We start from the raw sequence: 21,895 nt of genomic DNA on the forward strand, positions 1-21,895 counted from the left end.
CCTGTCCTGCCTGCACTTTCAGTTCACCACTCAAGGCTTCTTGTTCCTTCCTAGTTATAAGTAAAGCTGGTGACAATCCGAGACAGGGACCTTTCAGCCATGATGTCCTGTCTATGGAATAATAGACAGTCGAAGGCTAACCTAGCTCTAACATTGCTTTCTTTTAGGCAAATACCTTTTATTCTCCCAGGATTTTACATTTAGGTCATTTCAAAATCTCGCTGGTTATTTTGTTTTGTTCTGATTGATGATGATGATGATGTAGCCTTTTCCTTTTGATATTTTAATTGTGTAAATTAAAATGAAAAGGAAGACAGCCAGGATTTTAGCATAGCTGTGATTGGGCAGCAACATGTCTTGTCCCTCCACAAAGAAAAGGAATTTGTGTCTGTCATGTCCAGTGTGAACCTAGAAGTCTCCTGTCCAGATAATGAGATGCTAACTGACATATTTTTGCATTTCTATGACCTCACCATTTTGTTGAGGTCCTGAAAGCTCACAGGGCCATTTGGATTTTATTTTGATTTTCAACATTATTTTTTCTTTTAATTTCCAAATTCTGCATACCTAAGAAGTACCTCAAGTATGTAGAAACCATTACTTTATTTTCAGTAGCTCTGTTTTGCTGTCTGTTTTAAAGTGCATTTCACACTATCTCCTTGATTCAAGCTGGCTGACATTTGAAAGTACCTCCCCTTTTGTGTGAAGCCCTAGGCACATAACTTCTCCTGCTCCCTAATCATCCTTAAAAAAATACGTGTTTATATTTAGAAAAACAGTTTAGCAACCAAACGTCCCCCTTCCACATACTCTTCCTCTTTTTGTTTCACATATTGAGATGGTGAGCACAGGAGAGAGCAGAAGGCTGCTGTATGGCTCTCTGTCTCCATCAGAGCTCGGTTTTGAGGGCATAAGAGAACCAGTGTGGTGTAGTGGCAAGAGTGTTGGACTGGAAGCTGGGAGATCCGGGTTCTAGTCCCCACTTGGCCATGGAAACTTACTGGGTGACTTTGGGCCAGTCACACACTCTCAGCCCAGCCTACCTCACAGGTTGTTGTTGTGAGGATAAAATGGAGAGGAGGAGGATAATGTAAGCCGCCTTGGGTTCCTTGCAAGAGGAAAAAAGGCAGGATATAAATGCAATAATAAATAAAATAAATAAAAATGAACTCTCCTGGTTACTGTCCATAAACCCAAACCCTGCTGAAATAGACATCAGCAATATTTGGTGGCTTGCTTCCTTGTGCTGCTCCTTATTGATTAAATTTTTCAATTATTTTGCTGAATTGAACTTGATGAAATAAAGCACATTTCACTGAAGATATGTTCCACTGGAAGCTGTAGGACTTGCAAGCAACTGTAATTTGGGGTGGTGTGTGTAGTCCCTTCTTAGACCTAAATCTCTTTCTCTGTCTATTCCTCTTCCTTCCTCACATCTTTTATTTTCCTTTCTTTTCTCCCCCTTTCTGATATTGTCTTAAGCTACATTCATACAGGTTTCTATTTTACCCTTTGAAAAAATAACCACCTGACTCTCTTAATTACAGTTAATGGTGCTGGCCTTGCTATGGCAACCTGTGATATAATTTCCCTTAATGGTGGAAAGCCTGCCAATTTCCTGGATCTTGGTGGAGGCGTGAAGGAAGCACAAGTGTATCAAGCATTCAAATTGCTCACTGCAGATCCCAAGGTAAACTCTGTTGATTTTTGCACCAAAGATTACTTATTAGCTGTTGTCTTAATCAATCCAAGAATATACTTTACTAAGGATGCTTCCAGACGGAAGGCTCCTATTGCTAACAGTCAATGGGCATTGTGGAGCTATTCCACCTTCTCTTCCTTAACAGATTTTTTTTTCCCCTTTAAGAAACAAAGATGGAAGAAGCAGTGGGAAAACATGTGAGGGCTACAAATTGGAGATGGCAATGTCTGGTTCCCCCATAAAATTCCATGAATGAGACAATGCAATTGCACAATAAAAACCTTGTCTGGAAGCAAGCGAAAGCTCAACTGGGGAAACGGCATCAAATGCATCAGTTTTCTGAAGCTGTGCCAACTGCTAGTTTCAGCTCCTTGATCTAGTTCAACCTTGCAAGTTTTATTCTTAAGGATCACAGCCCAAACCTGTAAGATATAGACCCATATGCATAAATAGCCACATCACGATGTTAATCCAAGCCGTGCTGGATGCCTCTTTCGATGCAAATGGAGATACAGTCCACATTCTAGGCTGCATAACTGGGTCGCTCATGACCACAGTTAATGTGTGAGGTCAGCTCTTTCTGAAGTTCCTCCTTCGGCTCAGGTTTACAGTTTAACACGAAAGCTATCCTGGGGCCCATCTACACCCAGCTTTTACTCCAGGGCTGGTGCGAGTCGAGGTCCCTCATGACAGATGACACAGTCGCCACTTCGCAGCCATTTGTAGTTTTCGCCTGGAAAATGTGGAGTTCCAAGGAGTCGGTTTGCTGCAATGTTTTTCGTTTGCTATGGGTTTCCCTGTGCTTGTGAGCTGTCTGTCCCTTCCCCGAACTGACTTTGCATCTTCCAGTGGGCATGTTGTAGGTGTGCATAATGCCTGCGTCACTCTGTGATGCCCCTTTACTCCCCCATCCCTTTGCAGCTGCGCAGTTACAGAGGCACAGAGGGGCATTTTCATCTATTTAATTACATTTTCGCACAGTTTTGCAGCTTCGTATCTTCTCAACAGTTGTGGACTCAGTACCCAAGGGCTGGGTGTGGGGGGAAGAACCAACATCGCTCCAGCCACCATTTTGGAGCGATGGCCAAGCACGTAGTGCTCATGCTTGTGAGTGCGAACCATCGTGAGAGTCTCGGGCTGGGGAACTGACAAACTGATGGTGCGGAAATGAAGGAGCACAAAACACCCACTTTTTACCTAAAAAGGGACAGAAAGAGCCCCTCAAATGCAAAACAGCCACTGAAGTGTCGCACCCCCACACTCACGGGACTGCACGGCAGCACATTTCAGTATAATAGCCCCCCCCCCCCCCCCGGCACGGTGAGTCTGTTAGGGAAGCGCGCAGTACATTGTGAGTGTATCGCAGGACATATTGTTTTGAAGCTGCATTGCTGCGCAATTGCAACGGGGTGGGGGGTCAAAGTGGTGCCATATAGATGGGGCCCTGGACCCTGGCAGAATATGAGGGCTGGGGAGAGGAATTGCTTTAGCATTACAACGAAGCACATTTTCAGACACTCACAATTCGACTGTATTTCAACATCGCAGTGTAATCAAGCTGTGAGGAAGTATTCATATCCTAACAGATCTGTCATTGGGAAGCACTGGACTGTTTTAAATCAGAGCCTTTGTGTTTTTGAAGCTAACAAAATAGAAAAGGGTTTGGGAGTATGCCCAGTTAATTTCATCCTCCAAGGCCCCACAGTTATGGACTGGTAGCAGTGTGGGAGCCATCTCCTCGCAGCAAGCTCCCGTACCACTGTGATTAGCATCTGAACACACAAATACATAGACGTCTTTCACATACTCACTCAGTGGCATGGGCTTCCGCTTCCCAGTGGTGTGATGTCACGCCACGGAGAAGTGTATGTGCATACTCTTTCGACGTGAGGGGGCCAAGCGTAGCTATATTTTCTGCTTGATTGGAACCATCCCTCTTGTCAAGGTGTGAACCAGGTGGGAGAGGCATGGTTAGAATACTTCTACATTCCCCAACCACATGGAATCACACCCCAGAGAGAAGCAGCATCCATGCTTCAGGGTGGGGTGGGGGGTGTAAAAAGGGACAGGGGCAAATCCAGTTGGGCAGAAAGGACCGATGTAATGACCACTGCCCATGTAGCCTATTGATTCAAATGATTCTTGCAGTAGTGTGGTATCTTCCCTTGATTCTAGTGGCATGGAGCCAAGGAAGCAACAATGTCAGTAGATTTTTGCAGCCTTGTTAATATAACCACCCCAAAAACACAGATTTAGTTCCCTGCTTTCTGTGGCAAAATATTCAAAGGAGTTGGTGCATTTGATCATATGATTGTGTCTGTTCTGGGGATTTTGTGCTTTTTTTTTAACTATCTCAATTTTATTTAATAATTCTGATTTTCTTTTATCTGCTCCTTTGTTTTACTGTTTCATCGCAACCGTTTTATTTAATATGATCTGCTTGCCCTTTCCGTTTTTCCACGGAAAGAATTGCCTTCTGGTTTCTAAGCCAGAGAAGCACCTCTGTGCCTCCTCGAGTTTGCCTCTCTGCCCCTTTGTTCTCTTTCACTTGTTCCATTTTTACTTTTTCAGTTCTTGTCCAGCTGGCTTCCTGCTGCTTTTCAGAATTCATCTTTTTTTTAAAGCCTCCCACTGGACAAGTTGAGCTCCCCCCACTTTGTAAAATAAGTGTCCTCCTAAAATCAGTGCCTGCCCTTGGGCACCTTGCTAATAGGAATGTCAGACCTCAGCATGGAGGTACAATTGGTGCCTGTGGCTCTGCCCACTGTAGATTTCAAATCAGACAGAAATTATTACCATCATCCTTAAAAAAATTATTAACCTCCATTCCTTTGACTGTTGTGTTGCTGTGCACACCAGCTATTGTTCCCTGGTTTTTCATTTCAAAAAATAAGTGTGGTTCTCGATAAATGAGCCACTTCTGAACTGCCTGTCCCTTGACCCTGCGGTGTGACTGATTTTAAGTGTTTACCCTTCTGGCACTGCTGTGGCCATGGGTGATGCTGCTGCCGTGCCGACAGGCCATCAGAGAGAAAATTTTAGCTTTCACTTCTTGCAGTAAGTTATGATAACTATTGCGGGGTGGGGGGGATTAAATTTGGATTTCCAAGGATGTATTGCAGGTGATCAGTGTCCCATTAAATGCAGGCATGCATCAGCTATGCATGGTTTTAGAAGAAGAATTACAAATTGCCTTTTATTCATAATGGTCTTTCCTGCCGTGCAGTGTGAGGCCGTGTACAAGCTCCTGGAACGGAACAGCAAAGGACATATTTGCAAGGCTGGTTTTAAGTTCTGCCTACTCTCCTTCCATTTTCTCCACTACCTCCCATTCATCTGCCCCCAGGCACCTTCTGTTCATGTTGCTAAAAGGAGCTCTTTTATCTGCCTCTTCTGCTGTGTAGGGTGGGGATAGGCAATATCAGTAGCACCAGGACATTCATTCCCGAGTCAGAAGGAATGTCAGAGTTCTGCTGGCAAGCCATTCCTTAAATCCTTGCACCGGCTTCTCGTCTGCTCCCAGTTTTGCCTCCCAGAAGACCTCCATGGTGCCACCTCCCTTACAATATTCAAATCCCTCCTCAAAACTCACCTTTTCTGGGAAGCTTTTACCACAGCCCCCTAGTTCCCGTGCCGTACTGTGACTTGGCCTGTAGTTCCACCAACGGACGTGCAACTGAAACAACTGCATATTGTTTCCCTGCTCACGCCTGCTTCCACTTCCCCTGTAGTTTCCCCTGTGAGAAACAGGACTGACCCCATCACGAGACAGAGTGAGGCAGCCACTTCAGGCAGCAGAATTTTGGTGTCATTTAACTAAATTACATTAGTTATTTAAGCTACAATCCTATGCATGTTTAGACAGAAAAAAGCCCCTACAACTCCCAGCATGCAGGCTGGGGAATGCTGGAAGTTGTAGATCTTTTTCTGCCTAAACAGGATTTTGCCCTTAATTTGTGATTATTGTAATTTTTTATTGCCAGGGAGGTTGCAGGGAGAGGTTCTTGTGGGATTTTCTGCCTGTGGTGCCAAAATAATTTGGCTGACGTTGGTTACTGTGTGCCTTGACTTGGGGTGGGGGTGGTTGTTCTGTCTCAGGCAACAAAGTGAGTTGGACTGGGCCCTGATGACAAATTTGAGATTATAAGCTTCTCGGGGCAGGGGCCTGTCCTCTTGTATTCAATAAAGCATGACGCACACTGATAGTGCTAGATAAGTAATGAATATTAATATATTACAGCTCTCTCTCCCAGCCTTAAAGAGCCTGGAGAATCCGCCACTCATCTCAGGTGCATGCTCTTCATGTTGGAAGAGCTGGCCCAAAGGGGGCCCTTTTGGTGGCCCTCATAGGTTCTGTTGTTAGAAAGAGACTTGATTTGGCTAAAATTGGGGTGGGGGGAGTCAGGGGGGGCCTACATGAGGATTTTCCCACCACCACCACCTTTTCTGCCATAATTTGAGCACTGATGCCATGCCTCTCCTACCCTTAAAATTCCAGGAGAGACTTCAGTTATGTTTTTTTTTTAGTTTTTCCACCTCAGGAAGGTTTGTTGATGTGGCCAGGAGAAAGTGTTGTCACTCAGTGGCCCTTGGACTGGCTAATTGCATCTCTGAATTGAACATTCATTCATTCATTCATTCATATCCTGCCTTTTTTCTTCTTGCAAGGAACCCCAGGTGGCGTACATAATCCTCCTCCTCTCCATTTTATCCTCACAACAACAATCCTGTGAGGTAGGCTGGGCTGAGAGACTGTGACTGGCCCAGAGTCACCCAGTGAGCTTCCATGGCCGAGTGGAGACTAGAGCCCCGATCTCCCGGCTCCCAGTTCAACACTCTCGCCACTGCGCCACACTGGCTCTCAGAATGATGATGATGATGATATACAATTTCTGTGACAATCCAGTCTGGCCATCCATTTTTGCTAGTGATGTCTGATATTGTAATTAAGCTCTGTAGGTAGCATGTAGAGAACAAACCCCCTTTTTAACAACTTTTTAATCCATCTTTTCTATATCAAATACCCACGGCAGAAAACAAAATAAATAACAACCCAAACAACAATTAACTAATTAACATGACAATAATAAAATTATGCCGCAGCCTTATGCACACTCACTCAATAAGACATACTTCTGAGTAAACATGCAGATGATTATGCGATTAAAGTAACAAAAGAAGAAGAAGAGCTGTATAGGTGCATGTTTGTAAAACAGTTATGTAAAAACAGTTAGCATTTGTAGTTGTAGCTTTCAGTGTCTCCCTCCAGATCACCATATACTGTATATGTATGTTGCTTTTCTAGCCAACTTACAAACAGTTATAAAAATATTAAAAGAGAAAAAAAAGAACAACACAGAGGTATAGAACAGGGTTCCCCACCACAGTCTTCATAGGTATTGTGGCTCCCATGAGCACTTCCCATGATGCCTGCAAAGGGGTCACCAATATGGTGCCTGTGGGCACCCGAAAACTCCTTTTTCCGATTTTTTTAATATACATACATGCATTTGTATGAAATGCATACAACTTTCCAGCGCTTATACTTACGCTTCAACAAAAGTGGACCAAATATCCAAATAGGTATCAATTTGAAGGTGCCACCCATTCAAATATTGAAAGCATTGTAAGGTCCTCAGTCCATTGCATTGTAGGAGGGGAGTGTTTATCCTTCCAATGTTGTGATATCAGTCTTTTAGGGAGCGATCCTATGACCACTAGATAGTGTCTAGAGGGCCATAGGATTTTTTCATTTCTGGCAACCAAGGTCGGAAGCAGGGTTCCAAACGCGGTTCCTAGAAACCGTGCTCCTCGCCCCCTCAGAGCCAGTGCGGTTCTCTCTGTGTTGGCTATGTCTCCACACTTGGAAATGGAGTGGGGAGACAAGGAAAGGGGGGCAGTCCCAAGGGTGGGGAGGGGAGGAGACTGTGGAAGCCGCTTTATGCAGCTTTCTATGCACCACGTGGCCTCCTTCCCTCCCCCTCCCCAAAGCCATGGCCAGACAGCCGAAATTGGCCATCTAGCCAAAATTGCAGGGTGGCCCGAGCATGAAGGTGAGGATCATGTCCGCTGCCGACTATCTCAATATGATTGCACCCTTGGCTGTCAAAAGGGCTCAGAGAATCCATTTTGCTGACCATTTGTTAATTTCCATGTAGCAGGTAAATAATTTAAAATATTCATTAGTGAATATTAAAGACTGTTCCAGTACAAAATGTATCCGTATAACAACCTCCTCCCCAAAAGAAGCAACTACCGGACATTGCCAAAATATATTTTTAAAAGAAGCATTAATGGTATTGCATCGCCAGCTATTAGCCAAATTAGACTGTCCCTTATTAAAGAGACATTGTGGTATCCAATAGACATGAAACAAAAGGTTTTGCTGAGTAAGACACAGCCTAAGTGGTGATCCATGGATTAGGCATTTTGTGATGGGTGCCCACAGCAATTTCTCAAATTCCCAAATGTGCCCACGGATCCTAAAAGGTTGGGGAGCCCTGGCATAGAACATAAGAAGAGCCATGCTGGATCAGACCAAGGGTCTATTTAGTGCAGTATTCTTTTCACACAGTGGCCAACCAGCTGCTCACAGGAAACCCACAAGCAGAATATGATTTCCCCCAGTAACTGGGGCACGTAGGCATATTGCCTCTGTTGCTGGAGGTAGCATCTAGGTATCAGGACTAGTAGCCACTGATAGCCTTCTCCTCCAGAAATTTGTCCAATTCCCTTTTAAAGCTATCCAAATTGGTGTCCATTATTATCTCTTCTGGAAGTGAAGTTAAATAGATATTAGCAGCTACACTGCCATGACATCAAAGGCCCTGTAAAATGAGATGGCCTTTACTTCCACTAAAAGAGCAAAAGGGAGGAAAAGGGTGAAACTCCAGAGTGAGGCTGTTCTAGAGTCTGGGGGAAGCTACTAAATACGTCCTCCATGACTACCTATCCCATATCAATGGATAGGGGAACACAGAGCAGGGCCTCATGTATTTGTTTTATTTCCAAAACGTCTAACTCACATCTTAAATCCCAATTGACATTCCCACGTGTGTTCGAAGTTATGGTTGCTTAACTCTCAACATACCTGACTGGCAGTGTCAAATCTATTCTCCAAGACCTTGGAAATTTGAGGCAGTTTAGAAATGTGAGCAGAGTAGGGCTTTATCAAAGTTACTGATTAATTTATTTCTTAAATGAACACGTGGGATTTTTTTTCGAACGATGGATACTCCAGGAGATTCAGAAATGCTGTCGAGATAAACAGAAAGCACAGTAAAATAGCAAGCAACATCCCTTTTAAAAATAGAAAAAAAGGAAAGAAGTTGTTTTAAAAGTAGGCTTAAAGAGATGGGAAAATATGGTTTCTGTTTTGAATAAAACAAACATCTATTTATGATATTTAGAATATGGCCAATAATAACATCAGAACTTTAATCAAATCAACTGATTATTAATAACTGTTTACTTGTCATATTCAGAGGAAAGTATATTGACTGACGTTTCTCCAACATGTTGGCTATTGGCAGCTGTTAGCTCACATAAATGGAATAATTGATGACAAACGTAATTTGTTTTTTTCTGCACGCATGCCTCAGTCCAAACACAGACTGTTGTTTTATGAATATGGAATAAGCTTTTCTTATTCATGTCACTTTTCTTAAGCTTGTTTACTTCTGTCCAACGAATCACTTCTGTCCAATGCAGCGAAGGTAGAATAATGGCAGGGGAACATCAGTGCCATTATGTTGTGTGTTTATGAATTGGAGGTCTTGTGGCTTTCCTTTTTCTAGACATCTCTGGCAGTGAACAGAATCCGGAAGGAAGGTATCATTAAATATTTCTGCTGTTTGCTTATTTTCCAGCTGTCATGGGTGTCAAAATAATACCGTTTGTCCTTTTTAAAATACATTTTTACCACTACTATTTTCCTTTTGATTTGATGAATTCTTAAGATTTATTTTCCTAAAATTGCAGCCTGTTGTGCTGCGTAACGGGTGGCTTTTGCAATTATCCTGCATAATAGAGGTCAAATAGAGGGGGGCGGGAAGATGGGATCTAAATTATATTTGAAATATATATAGCTAAACAAAAAATGTGGAGAATATTGGGAGAGGGGAGGAAGATTGCTCCACAATGAGGTGAGCTTCTGCAACTGATGTAGAAGTTATGGGAGCCTGACCCACCCACTTAGAATAACTCTGGCTTCCATTGGAATGTAGAACGTTACTTGGAAAGAGAGTTCTGAACAACCAGGTTCCTAAAGGAGCTTTTCCTCAATACCATCTGAGATGGCTGGACAGATATCAAGTCGTTTAAAGGGGTTTGTGGCTCCTGCCAGTCAAATGATTGGCAAGACCCTCTAGCCCCTTTGTTAGGTGCTGGGGCCTGTACTGCCCGCTCCTCTTTAGGTTTCCATACTCCTTTTGCATGGGTTGGCATTTGTTGCTCCTGCTTTCTATGCATTTTTTCCCAGCCTACGTACCCTTGCCATCTTCTGTGTTGCAGTGATAGGCACCGGATAGTGGATCATACGGAGCAGGGATAGCCAGCAGCTTCTGTGTGCCATACATGGCGTGCCTCCTAATTTCTGGACCACCTGACGCTTCCCTGGTTAGATTGAGAGAGTGAGCACATAGCAGGGTATTACTTGGCAGACACACGCAATACGGACACGGACCAGAAACAGACTGATCCGTCCATCCCTACTGAGTGGTTTTTCTTGGCTTTGGAGATGTTGTTCAGCCTTTTCTGCACAGGGTTGCACTTTCCTAAAGCAGGGATGGGCAACTTGTTGTGGCCCTCTGGATGTTTTGGCCTACAACTCCCATCAGCCCCCACTATTGGCTATGCTGGAGAGCCACACGTCTCCCACCCCTGTCCTAAAGGATCAGCTTCACAGTTTGGGGATACTGTTTGATCTGGCCCTGTTTGGGAGGCAACAGAGCATCTTTCTGTGACACAAAGCATCTTTCACCAGTTACAGCTGGTGTCCCAGTGGCAACCCCACCTAGGCAGAGAGATACGGTACAATGTGAACAAAGTCTTTTAATTAAATGTTTTCAAACATTGAATGTTTTAATTTAAAAGCAGCCATGGAGTTGAGGGGACTGTATCGTAGCAGCATTGCAAGGTAGGAGGGGTTGCTTATTTAACCCTCAATTCCTGTGTTATTTTCCCAACCCATAATCCTCCTCAACCTGCCATTGGCCTCGCTGGATGGAGGTGGGGAGCTATATGTCTTCTGTTTCCCATGGAGATAATAGCAGCTTTGCTAGAAAATTTTGATCAGGAAAATTGTATCGGGGGGAAGGGTTAACTCAAGGGTAGGCAACTTTTGGCCCTCCAGTTGTTTTGGCATTCAGCTCCCATCAGCCCTCACCATTGACTATGTTGGCTAGGGCTGGTGGGAGTTGAAGTCCAAAACATCTAGAGGGCCACAAGTTGCCCATCCCTGGGTTAAACATTCCATCCTCCAATCCAAATTCCAATCCAATCTCCACAATCCAGCGGAATTTTCCATATCACATGTAGGCTAGTCCTTAGTTATTCCAATTCTGGAAAGGGGGTGGGGTTAATTGATCTGGATCGAAGCGAATTCTAGTACTGCCTGCAGTATCTCAAAGTAAACTGGACTTCACAGTTGTCACACTGTTGTTCCTGTTCCATCAATACCAAGCAAGTTGGCTTGCTCAAGACAATTCAGGGCAGTGTTAAAAAGTGTACTTCATTACTGCTATGTTTAAATCAATCTCTCATAAATGACGATTGTATTACTTGAGTACAATCCAGACAAGATTAAGTGTGCTTGTGTTCTACTGAAACCAAAATTACTTAAGTCTGCAGTTTGGCACTAAAGTTTCAAAATCCTATACCCACAGACCTAGGAGCCAATCTGATTAACTCAGTGGAACGTATTACCAAATAGGTATAAGATTGTGCTATAAGCCTCAATAAATTTAAGTCAAGGATGGGGAACTTTTTTCAGCCCGAGGGCCAAATTCAGTTTCAGAGACGCTGTCAGGGGCCACATTCCAGTGGTGGGCAGGGCTGAAGGCAAAAGGGGCCAGAGCCAAAGCCACAAAAAATACCAGCATATTTTAGCTTAAAGTTTGCACAAGTTCTTTGTGCAGTAACTAAGCCTTAGGAGAGGCATCAGATGGGGGGAAAACCTTAGGAGAGGCATTAGATAGGGAAAAACCTTAGGAGAGGCATCGGATGGGGAAAACCTGCACAAGCTTAGGAGAGACATCGGATGGGGGGAAAACCTTAGGAGAAGCATCGGATGGGGAAAACCTGCACAACCTTAGGAGAGGCATCGGATGGGGAAAAACCTTAGGAGAGGCATCGGATGGGGAAAACCTGCACAACCTTAGGAGAGGCATCGGATGGGGGGAAAACCTTAGGAGAGGCGTCGGATGGGGAAAAACCTTAGGAGAGGCATCGGATGGGGAAAAACCTTAGGGGAGGCATCAGATGGGGAAAAACCTTAGGAGAGGCATTGGATGGGGAAAAACCTTAGGAGAGGCATTGGATGGGGAAAACCTGCACAATAGCTAGGAACCCACCCAATCATTGGTGGCTGGAAAGGGGCATGGCCCTCTGGGGAATCCCGGAGGGCTGAATTTCTACCTCAGGAGGTCTGGATTTGAACCCGGGGCCTGAGGTTGCCCACTACTGGAGATTGAAGAATGCTTTGCTTTTTCTGGATTGCATTTTGTGGCTGTGAATAATTCTGATGAGTCTTTTCTCCTTCATTTAAGAGGGTGGCATCCTTCCTCCACCCCTGCTGTCCAATATCTTTGTTGGCACACAGCACTGAATGAAGTAAAGTATAAACAGCCTTCAGTTCTAAATGCAATATGGTATGCCAGCAGTGCATTTATCTGAATTGTCAAATTGCATGTCATTATGTAATAGAGAAGCAGCCATATTTTTTTTGGTGGTCATTAACAAGCCCTTTGAATTCTGATTCAAATACCATGCATCTTTTACACGCCTCATTGCCCAGTTCTTCTTTGCGCAGCATGAAAGCATCTTTCATTTGTGGCTTGCTTCTTTCTTTCTTTCTTTCTTTGCAGTCTCCCATCAAAGAGTGATGTGAGGAACACAGTTTGAAGTTCCTTGGAAGCTTGGGGAGGGTTGGGATAATTAAAACAACGTTTGTTTGTGAATAGGCGCGGCACTGATAGCATTCATCTGTGGCCCACGTCTCCTGGCATGACCAGGAACATGCATTTAGGGATGAGACCATACCTCCCTGGTAGATCACATGCTTTCCATGCAAAAGGTCCCCGGTTCAGTCCCTGGCATCCCTGTTTAACCGGGCTTGTTAGCCTTGACTAACAAGGCTGGGAAGGACCTTTGTCTGGGACACCAGAGAACTGGTGGCATCCAAATAAGACATTGTTGGACTGGCTGGTCCAATGGTCTGGCTCAGTCGAAGGTGGCTTTATTTAGATCTGGGGCATATCATTTAAAATATAAAGATGCCTTCTCCTGAGTCACACCATGGTTCCAGCTTGCCATGTGTGCATGGGTGTGGGGGTGCATGAGTGTGTGCTTGCACTCAGCAGGCTTGTGACCTTTTCATTTTAAGCCACATCAGAGGCAGCTTTTAAAAATCCCCTGGCTTTCATAAAGTGGCTTGTCGTGCAGCACAGTAGTCTGCAGTTCAAGGGGGGCGGGATACAGCATTCTGCCGGTTGCATAGTTATTTAGCTTTTGGCCAGTAGCTACTATAAGCTTGGGGTCATTTTATATGCTGAGGCCAGGTTGCCTTTGCAACCATGAGAGCCGGCAACTTGTTTGGGTAGGGGAAGGAGCTGAAATCCTTGCAGTTTTAGCAGCAGATCTTGAGGCTACCTCACAAAGGTTATTGGGGGATGCATGCAGCTTGCTCCAGCTTAACAGATACAATTTTTCCAAAAGATCAACAGAATAGATTTCTAGCCTCTCAAGATTTGGGCAGATTTCAATCCATACACACATGCTAATAGCTTTAAGCCAGGGGTGGGCAACTTGTGACCCTCCAGATGTTTTGGCCTACAGCTGATCAGCCTGAGCCAGCATAGCCAATGGTGAAGGATCATGGGAGTTGTAGGCCAAAACATCTGGAGGGCCACATATTGCTATGAAAGAAAACCCAGCTACAAAAAGGTATGTCAAAGATGTGCAGTATTTGGCCTTTATAACATCTTCATGAAAAAGGAGTTCCACAGTAGCAGAGGAAGCCTCTCCATAGGATCTGGGGCACATAATTTCAAATAAAGATGAAACATCCAGTAAGGCCTTCTTGTATTAGGGTTCCTCTTATAGGTGAAGAATAAGCACTTAGAAATTGGGTGCAGAAAACAATATGAGAAGCCTGTGCAGATTCTGGAGCACTTACTATGCTGGTTCAGATTTTGCCCACTGAATTCTTTACTTTGTGCTCTGAAAAGTGCAATGAACATATTTTAACATTCTGAATTGTGCTTTTTATTTCTCTGTGGCACTTTTACCCTGTCTTTTGCCAGGACAGCCTCAAGGCGGCTCTCAGTAAAAATGCTAAAATACAAGGAAAGAAACATGTTATATGCGCTGCAGTGCTTAGTCTAATTCTGATTTTTATACTGGCAACTGCATTTCAGCCAAGCTATTTTCATTTTAAACTGTTACTTCTATTGCATTTAATTTTGTTTCAGAGTGCTTCCCCTTCTGTGCCCCCCTTTTTGGGAGCAAGCATTTTTGTCATGATTTAGTGCGCTGTCCTTCCTTATTACAAGGTAGAAACTTCATTTGCTGTGTGGGCGTTTTTCAACCCATTGGAAAGAGAAGTGATTTAATACCTTTTTATTTGATGAATGGAGATGTAAAGGTTCGCTTGGAATGTGGGTGTTAATGCAGGTTTTGTCAAACTAGTCACAAAGTGTTAAGTTGGCAAAAGCGTGGACTACAGGCTTGATTAACCAACAAGGCTTAATTAACCATTAATATTTTTTTGCAAGAGCTGAATTGCATTTATTTTGAGCTAGATATTAAGATGTATCACTGCCGGCTTACCCATAATCCAGGGATGGACAATTGCTTGACTGTGGGTCTGATTTGGCTCCCAAAATATTTCTGGGCCCAATTTAAAGTGCTGGTGATTACCTTTAAAGCCCTAAATGGCCTGGGACCAAGTTATTTGAAGGACGTCCATCACCTGTATGAACTTGCCCAGACCCTAAGATTGGCTGTAGAGGCCCTGCTCGCATCAGTGGCATCCATCAAGTTGGCGAGCATAAGAGTCAGGGTCTTTTCTGCAGTGGCCCCATTGTTATGGCATGGCCTTCCAAGTGAGATACACCTAGCTTCCACCCTGATTATTTTTAAATGGGCCTTAAAGACCTGGATGCTTCAGCCCATTTTTAATGGATACTGGTCTACATTTTGAGTCAGTCAGTAAGGTTTCATCACTTTCGGCCAATGGACATGGCAACTTTCCAAGAAATAAAAGATATACTCTGGAGATACAAACTCCCAGCAGTTCAATTTCGGAATTCTAAACCTGAATATTAAAACTTAGAAACAATTAACAGCACATTAACCAAATATATCAATAGGTTTATCAAATCAAAACATCATTGTGGCAATTCACTGCCACATCTGAAATAGTTTTGCTTGGATTCTCAAGGCTGCCAAGGCATAAAAAGAACCCCTATGGGTCACATGAGCATTCATGGAGTATAAGGGTAGGATAGTTTTCTGGCCCCAGGGGCCAAGTTGCCTCCTGGGACACCCACAGGGGCCAGATGATGTCAGGAAGAGGATCCCTCCCTCTCCAAGCCCAGCCCATGATGTCATCAGATTCCTTTCTCTGTGCAGAGAGAGGCACTAAGAGATTGCTCCATGCCTCGCTCTGCATGGAGAAAGAGACTGCCTTTACCTGCTGAGTTCTAGAGAAAAGATGCCTTTTTCTAGCACTGAGCATTGGGTGGGGCCTGGGAGATGGGCCAGAGCCTGAGAGACAAGCTGGTGGGCTGGATAGGGAACTGCCATGGGTCAGAGGTTCTCCATCCCTGGTATATAGCATAACAAAAAAATGTGTATGTTAGTTCTGTTCGCACAATTAATATCACGTCTAGTTTGGACCATAGTCAATGTCATTTGGCAGTGTACATGGATCTGAAATGTAAGGATTGCTCCTGAAGAACAGAACATAAGTGGCTGAAGTGGGGTGGGATAGGGGTGGGGGATGTGGAAAAGATGAAAAACTACAGTTTACCTTTGGGTAGCGCTCTCTGATCATGTGTGAGACCATTTGATCTAGAGCAATGTGGATCTGCCACATTTCAGAGCCATGCTACAAGAACCATGGAGTGATATGAAAATCCATTTCCCTTTCCTGTATTTTTCAGAAGCGTATCAATGCTGGCTACTGTTTTAACGTTGGAGCCAGATTTAAACTGGATCAGCTGCACCAGTGAAAGTGGACTTCCCCACGCCCTCCTTCCCACAGCAGCCTCTCCAGCCCCCTGAAAAATGCTACTAAGGGGACCCTGCTGAACAAGGTGAACTGTGGTTTGGAGGGATAGGGGTTCCCCCAAAATCAGACAAAGGGACCTTGTGAGAGCAAAGCCTTTCCTCTCGCGGAAGGCAGGCCCTGGATCTACAGAAGCACCTTTTTCACTTTGTGTGGAAAGAAAGGAAAAGTCACCATGAGGTGTTCTGGGGGTGGGGGAGCTGGCACCTGCCACTCCTCTCTACCACAGACCTAAAGGAGTGTCAGTTTCACTTAAGGTGGGTAGTGGAGAAGACAGGCACTGCGCCTGCAGCTCTGTTACATAGATTGTATTGTCAGCTTCACACATTTATGGACCAGACCACTGGGATGCCTGGGCAGAATCCAATAGGGTGATTCCCTTCTGCAAGTGGTGGGTGCGCCAGTTCTGTTGTGCAAGTGGGACCCACTGCTTACGCAAGGGAGATTTAGCACTTCGTAGAGGGAGCCTCCAAAATGAACAGAAACACTCCTTTCTGGAAGGGGGCAGGTGACCTGCCCCCTTCCAGAAAAGTGTTTCCACTCATTTCGGGTTGCCCTGGAAGTGTGATATCTCCCTTGTGTAAGCAGTGGGCACAGGAGAATTGGAGTGGGAGGGCATAAGCACCCCGTTGGATACTGCCTCATTTATCCCAAGGATGACATTTGCATACAAATAAAGTTGTGAACATATTGGATCAAATGAAAGGTCCTTTTACCAAGAAAATAAGATCGCTATTTACAGGCAGTGTTTAAAGGGAGAGAAAAATCTTTAATTTGGTTTGCAAGCACACGCCAGGTTGAGCTGAACTCGCAAACAAACTCCAGCTGAGAATTTTATTAAGCATAAGAGTTTGTGGAGCTTTATCCTTGCTGACAAGGTAATGTCAACTGTATGTGATTAAAGCAAGCACATTAAGGCAAAAATACATAACATCTCCCATCAATGATAGATTTTTTTTAATTAATCATTTCCGTGTGAACCAAAAAGGGAGCTTGTTAAGAAATTGGGTTTTCTGGCTTTGTTTGTTTTTTTGGCTTTTTCCCTCCAGACTAGATTGAAGGGGGGGCAGCAGAAATAACTTTTTAAAAACTAAGTCCTGATTAAGCTATCGTTTCTAGATCCTATCATAGGCCTCTAAGAGGCAAGCCTTTGAAAAAGCGGGAAAAAGAAATCAATTACAGTTAAGAGTCGTAGAGATGGTATAGGGAGGGGAACAAATGAGCAGAGTCAATATTTTATAGTTAGGTGATGAAACTGGAATGCCTGATGCCCAGCAAATCATTTGATTTAAAGGTTTGGGGACTGCAATGCATGACTTTTCATTGAAGAAATATAAAAGAGCAAATTACTGTTTGCTGGAAAGTCACAGAAACCTTATCAGAATTGTTTAGTTCCTGCTGCTCCCTAGAGGTTTTTCTCTTCAGCCACTGATTGAGTGTGTGCTCTGTGGATTGTGAAGGATTTGCTTTAATCAAAACTTTCATATGGCCTTATGTAGGGTTTTTCCCCATATTGTGGGAAACTTAGAAGAAAACCCTATAATACATTTGGGGGTTCTATTTATTTTTTCTTGCTAGCCACAGAAGTCATTTGAACTAAAGGTAATTTTTTTAGAAAAAGCACTAAGAAAGTATTACCCGTTCAATATATTTCACCTGCCTATATCCAACCCTCCTTTGAAGGTAGTTAAATAATTATGACCACAAGATTGAGTCATGTTTATATTAAATAATGCTGTGCACAGCTATCCTGATCCAAACTTCACAGAGCTCCATGTGAGTTGGGGCTTCCTCATTCAGTTTAGTAGAGTTGTGTCTTCCATTCCCTTCCATTGAGGTGAATGGGGAAGTATCCACTTAAGCAAAGCTCCATATATTGCATGTCAAAGCCACTAGATATGTGCGTGTTTTTACCTGCTTAGTATAAAATAGATCTCCAGAATAAATGAAGATTTTAATTGAACTCTTCCTACAGTTGCAGTACTAATCATCCATTACTCTTTAAAAAACAATATGTTTCCCAAGCTACCTTAGTCCAGCCATGATTACAGCCTACCAGGTCTAAGAAAATAATATGGCAAGAAGCTCTAAATCAGTGGAGTAGGATCCCCATGTTTAAGCTGAGTAATCTGGAAAATATCATTGGCATAGAACCACCCAGCCTACATACTCATCCTTTGGCAGTCACATCTTTTAAGTAGCTATGTTTTTTAAAAAAATGATGGGATAATGTACCATTATGTTTTAATATAGTGTTTCTCTAATGTTGTCATTTAGCCTTTCATTTCTCCACTGATGCTTGCTGTTTTTAGAAGTTTCTAATTGAGATCAGATATTTGTCCATAAATAAGCCAGGGTGTTTACTTATACTAAACTGCTTAATATCATAAGATCTCTAAGTAGTTCATTGTGTGTGTGTGTGTGTATACCATAGTATAAACTAATATAAAACAGTAAAAGAACAATAAAAACAATAAATACTTAAAAGCATTACAACAAGACAATAATACAGCAGAGCAGTGTGATAATCCATTACAAGTTAGGGAAAGCCGGTGTAAACAAATATGTCCTCAAGAGGCATTTAAAGCTCAACACACTTTCTGCCTGTCAAACAACATCTAGGAGGGTATTTTAGAGTGTGGGTGCTACTACTGAAAAGGCCCACTTATGTGCTTCTACGTGGTGACACTCTGTCGGTTGTGAGTTTTCTCTGCAGCTTTCTTTCACAGCCACTCGGACAGCTGATGAGACAAACTGCTTTGTAAATTGAGCAGTGGCTTGGGTCTTCAGTTGCAAGGGCTGCTGAGATGAATGCCAAAGTGACAACTCCCAGCTGCATCTGTGTGGTTCCTTTGCATGTATGGTGTCGTTTGAATGCAACCATTATCTATAGGACAAGGTGCTTTTGTCAGGACTAAAGAAAGAAGTTTTATGAAATCTGGTTACATGTTTTTGTGAATTATTCATGCCATATTCTGTGAAGGAAGGTAGAAGACAGTGGGGTGGGCGAGACGGGGTTTACCAATCATACTGTAGTGTGATAGTTGGAAGACAGTACAGCCACTTCTAATGGCCATTAGGTGTAGATGATGGCAAATCCAGTGAAAAGAACACCAACTAAAAATTGGGGGCATTGTAAGTATAATGAGAGGCAGATGGGATAGCTCAAAATTATGGGTGTTTTTTATTTAATCAATTTCATAGTTGTCTTTCAATACCATCGTTTTCCCACAGTGGGCTACAACATAAAACAATATAACAAACATAAAATAAAGTTATGTTAAATATAAGCAATTGTAAATAAAACCAGTTACAATTAGTTTCAAATTGGGACATCCCTGACATTCCAGGGGTCCCAAGGAGTATGTTCACCCAACAGACCCTTTCCCCACTCAAACAAAGGCCCGCAGGAAGTTTAATTTTAAGTTTTCCCACCATAACAGTCACAGTTCCAACTGTTATTCTTGCCAACCATTACCCATGCTACATCAGAAATACAAGGAGTGTTCCCAGGAGGTTGAGGGAAGGTACCAGTAAGACCTGGGAGAACTCCATGGTGACCTTCGTGCAGAGTGCATCTATCACAATGGCCTCATCATTGCTCATGTCTGCAATAGTGATGTATGGGTAACCAAAACAGGAAGAGAAGGACAGGAAGCTGAGTGGTTAGTGTGTATGCTTCTATGCTGGTGGTAGTCAATACTGGGCTAAATAGATAAATACTAGTCTGACCTGATAAAAGGCAGCTTGCTACGTGAATGGTATATATCGCATATGTGTTGGAAGCACATCTGATCACTTTCTAAAACTCTGTGCGGATGGATAGGGAAATGGGCCACAGACCTGCTGAGAAACAAAATTTTGTTTGCAAACTGGGCTGCCCTTATAGAACAGGGGTGCAGAATCTCCAGCCTATGGACCAGTCAGGCCCACACAACCTCTTGGGGTGGTGCATCTACAATCAGAGATAAGGGGAGGAACTCACCTGTGCTGATGGGAAGAGGCATGGGGATGTGGGGCAGCCTAGACTGTCATGAGAGGTCTACAAAATTGTGCATGGGGTGGAGAATGTGGATAGGGAGACATTGTTCTCCCTCTCTCAAAATCCTAGAACCTGGGTCATCCTATGAAGTTGATTGGTGGGAGATTCAGGACAGTTAAAAGGAAGGACTTCTTCACACACCGCATAGTAAAACTATTTGCTACCACAGGATGTAGTGATGGCCAACAATTTGGATGGCTTAAAATGGGGGTTGGACAAATTTATGGAGGAAAAGGCTATCAATGGCTACTAGCCTTGATGGCTATGTGCTCCCTCCAGCACCAGAGGCAGTGAGCCTGTGAACACCAGTTGCTGGGGAACATGGGTGGGAGGGTGCTGTTGTGCTCATGCCCTGCTTGTGGGTTCCTGGTTGACAGCTGGTTGGCCACTGTGTGAACAGAATACTGGACTAGATGGACCCTTGGTCTGATCCAGCTTGGCTCTTCTTATGTTTCTGTGCTTCCTTCTAGTACAAAGAAAATAAGGAAGGAAAAGGCTCCACCCCTAAAATATCATCAGGGGTGGGGCCACACCCCCTGACATCATCCAGCCCAGAATGGGCCTGGAGGAGGGCAATTGGTACACCCCCAAACAGTTCTGCACCCCTATTATAGACAGAAGGCTGTTAGAAAAGCAGGGTCAGGATCTTTCAGGAGAGGCATGGTGGAAATTAGTGTTATTTGATATATGCCTATGATACAATAAATGTTTTAAAATACATAGATATAGCTAGATACCAATACGCACGCTGTGTGCATTCTCGGTAAGAATTGTTATGCTGAGTCACACTTAGTCAGCATTCTGTCTGCTGCAGCCTCCAGCCGGTTGCCCCAAGCAAGGCCTGCGATTGATATTCACCCACTGTTCTTAAGCCCCAGCAGAGGGTAACCAGAAGTATAACGCAAGGCTCCTGCTCCTAAACTGTGGGTCTTAGGATGTGAATACAGAGAGGTATTATGACACTTCCCACTTCTGCGGTGAGTACACTCGGACCCCCCCTCACCCCCCCCCACTCCAGTGCCTCTTTCTTTCCCTCCTCCCCAGCCATTGCTCTGGAGGAGTTGATACTTAAGCTATAAGGAAAGCGCTGATTGCCCAGTCAGTTCTCTGAGGAATGTAGAACTTCACAGATTGATGCTTGACAGAATAATTAGAAAACTGTCACTTGAAGTAACCACTCCAGTGTTCCCTAAAGAAATGTGCCTAAGCCAAATGTGTGCTGTCCAAATCTGGAGGTTAAATGTTCAGTAAGACAAAACACAGCCTGTCACTCGAGAAAATTGCTTCAAACATGCTGTGGAATGATGCTCTCCTGCCTCTCCAAAAAATGACCGTGCAGTTTATTGAACTCACCTGCTTTGATCTTGTCCCGGTATCGAAGAGATTTTTAATCAGTTCCAACTTAGCTATGATACGTAATAAAAAGGGTGTTGTTGAACTTCCTGGGCAAATGCTACCTGTCTTGTTTGCATATTGCAGAATGGGTTTTAAATCTACCACGTTAAGGTTTTCAAATTCTGTATTGTTCGTACAGTGGTGGGCCTCTGCCCAATTTATCTTAGTTTATGTATTTAAAACGAGTTTTAGGCCACCTTTAAGGGTAGAACCCTCTCGAGGTGGCATACAAGATAAAGCTATATAA

The 21,895-nt window shown here is 43.7% G+C and overlaps 1 protein-coding gene across 11 annotated transcripts in view; it reads left to right on the forward strand.

Moving 5' to 3' along the window:
* SUCLG2 (succinate-CoA ligase GDP-forming subunit beta) overlaps positions 1–21,895 on the forward strand; it is a 293,645-nt gene that overhangs the window by 183,668 nt on the left and 88,082 nt on the right. For 7 of the 11 annotated variants that reach the window (XM_084840442.1, XM_084840447.1, XM_084840440.1 and 4 more), the window contains one exon: positions 1,548–1,690. In XM_084840442.1, coding sequence (XP_084696568.1) covers positions 1,548–1,690 — 143 coding nt within the window. Of the gene's footprint in view, positions 1–1,547; positions 21,231–21,895 lie in introns of those variants that run through there. The other 4 variants (XR_014788568.1, XR_014788569.1, XM_084840448.1 and 1 more) reach the window with 3 other exon arrangements.

Source organism: Heloderma suspectum, chromosome 2 (genome assembly GCF_057233095.1).
Source record: "Heloderma suspectum isolate Gila_16-S chromosome 2, 16-S_ref, whole genome shotgun sequence".
NCBI classification, from domain to species: Eukaryota; Metazoa; Chordata; class Lepidosauria; order Squamata; family Helodermatidae; genus Heloderma; species Heloderma suspectum.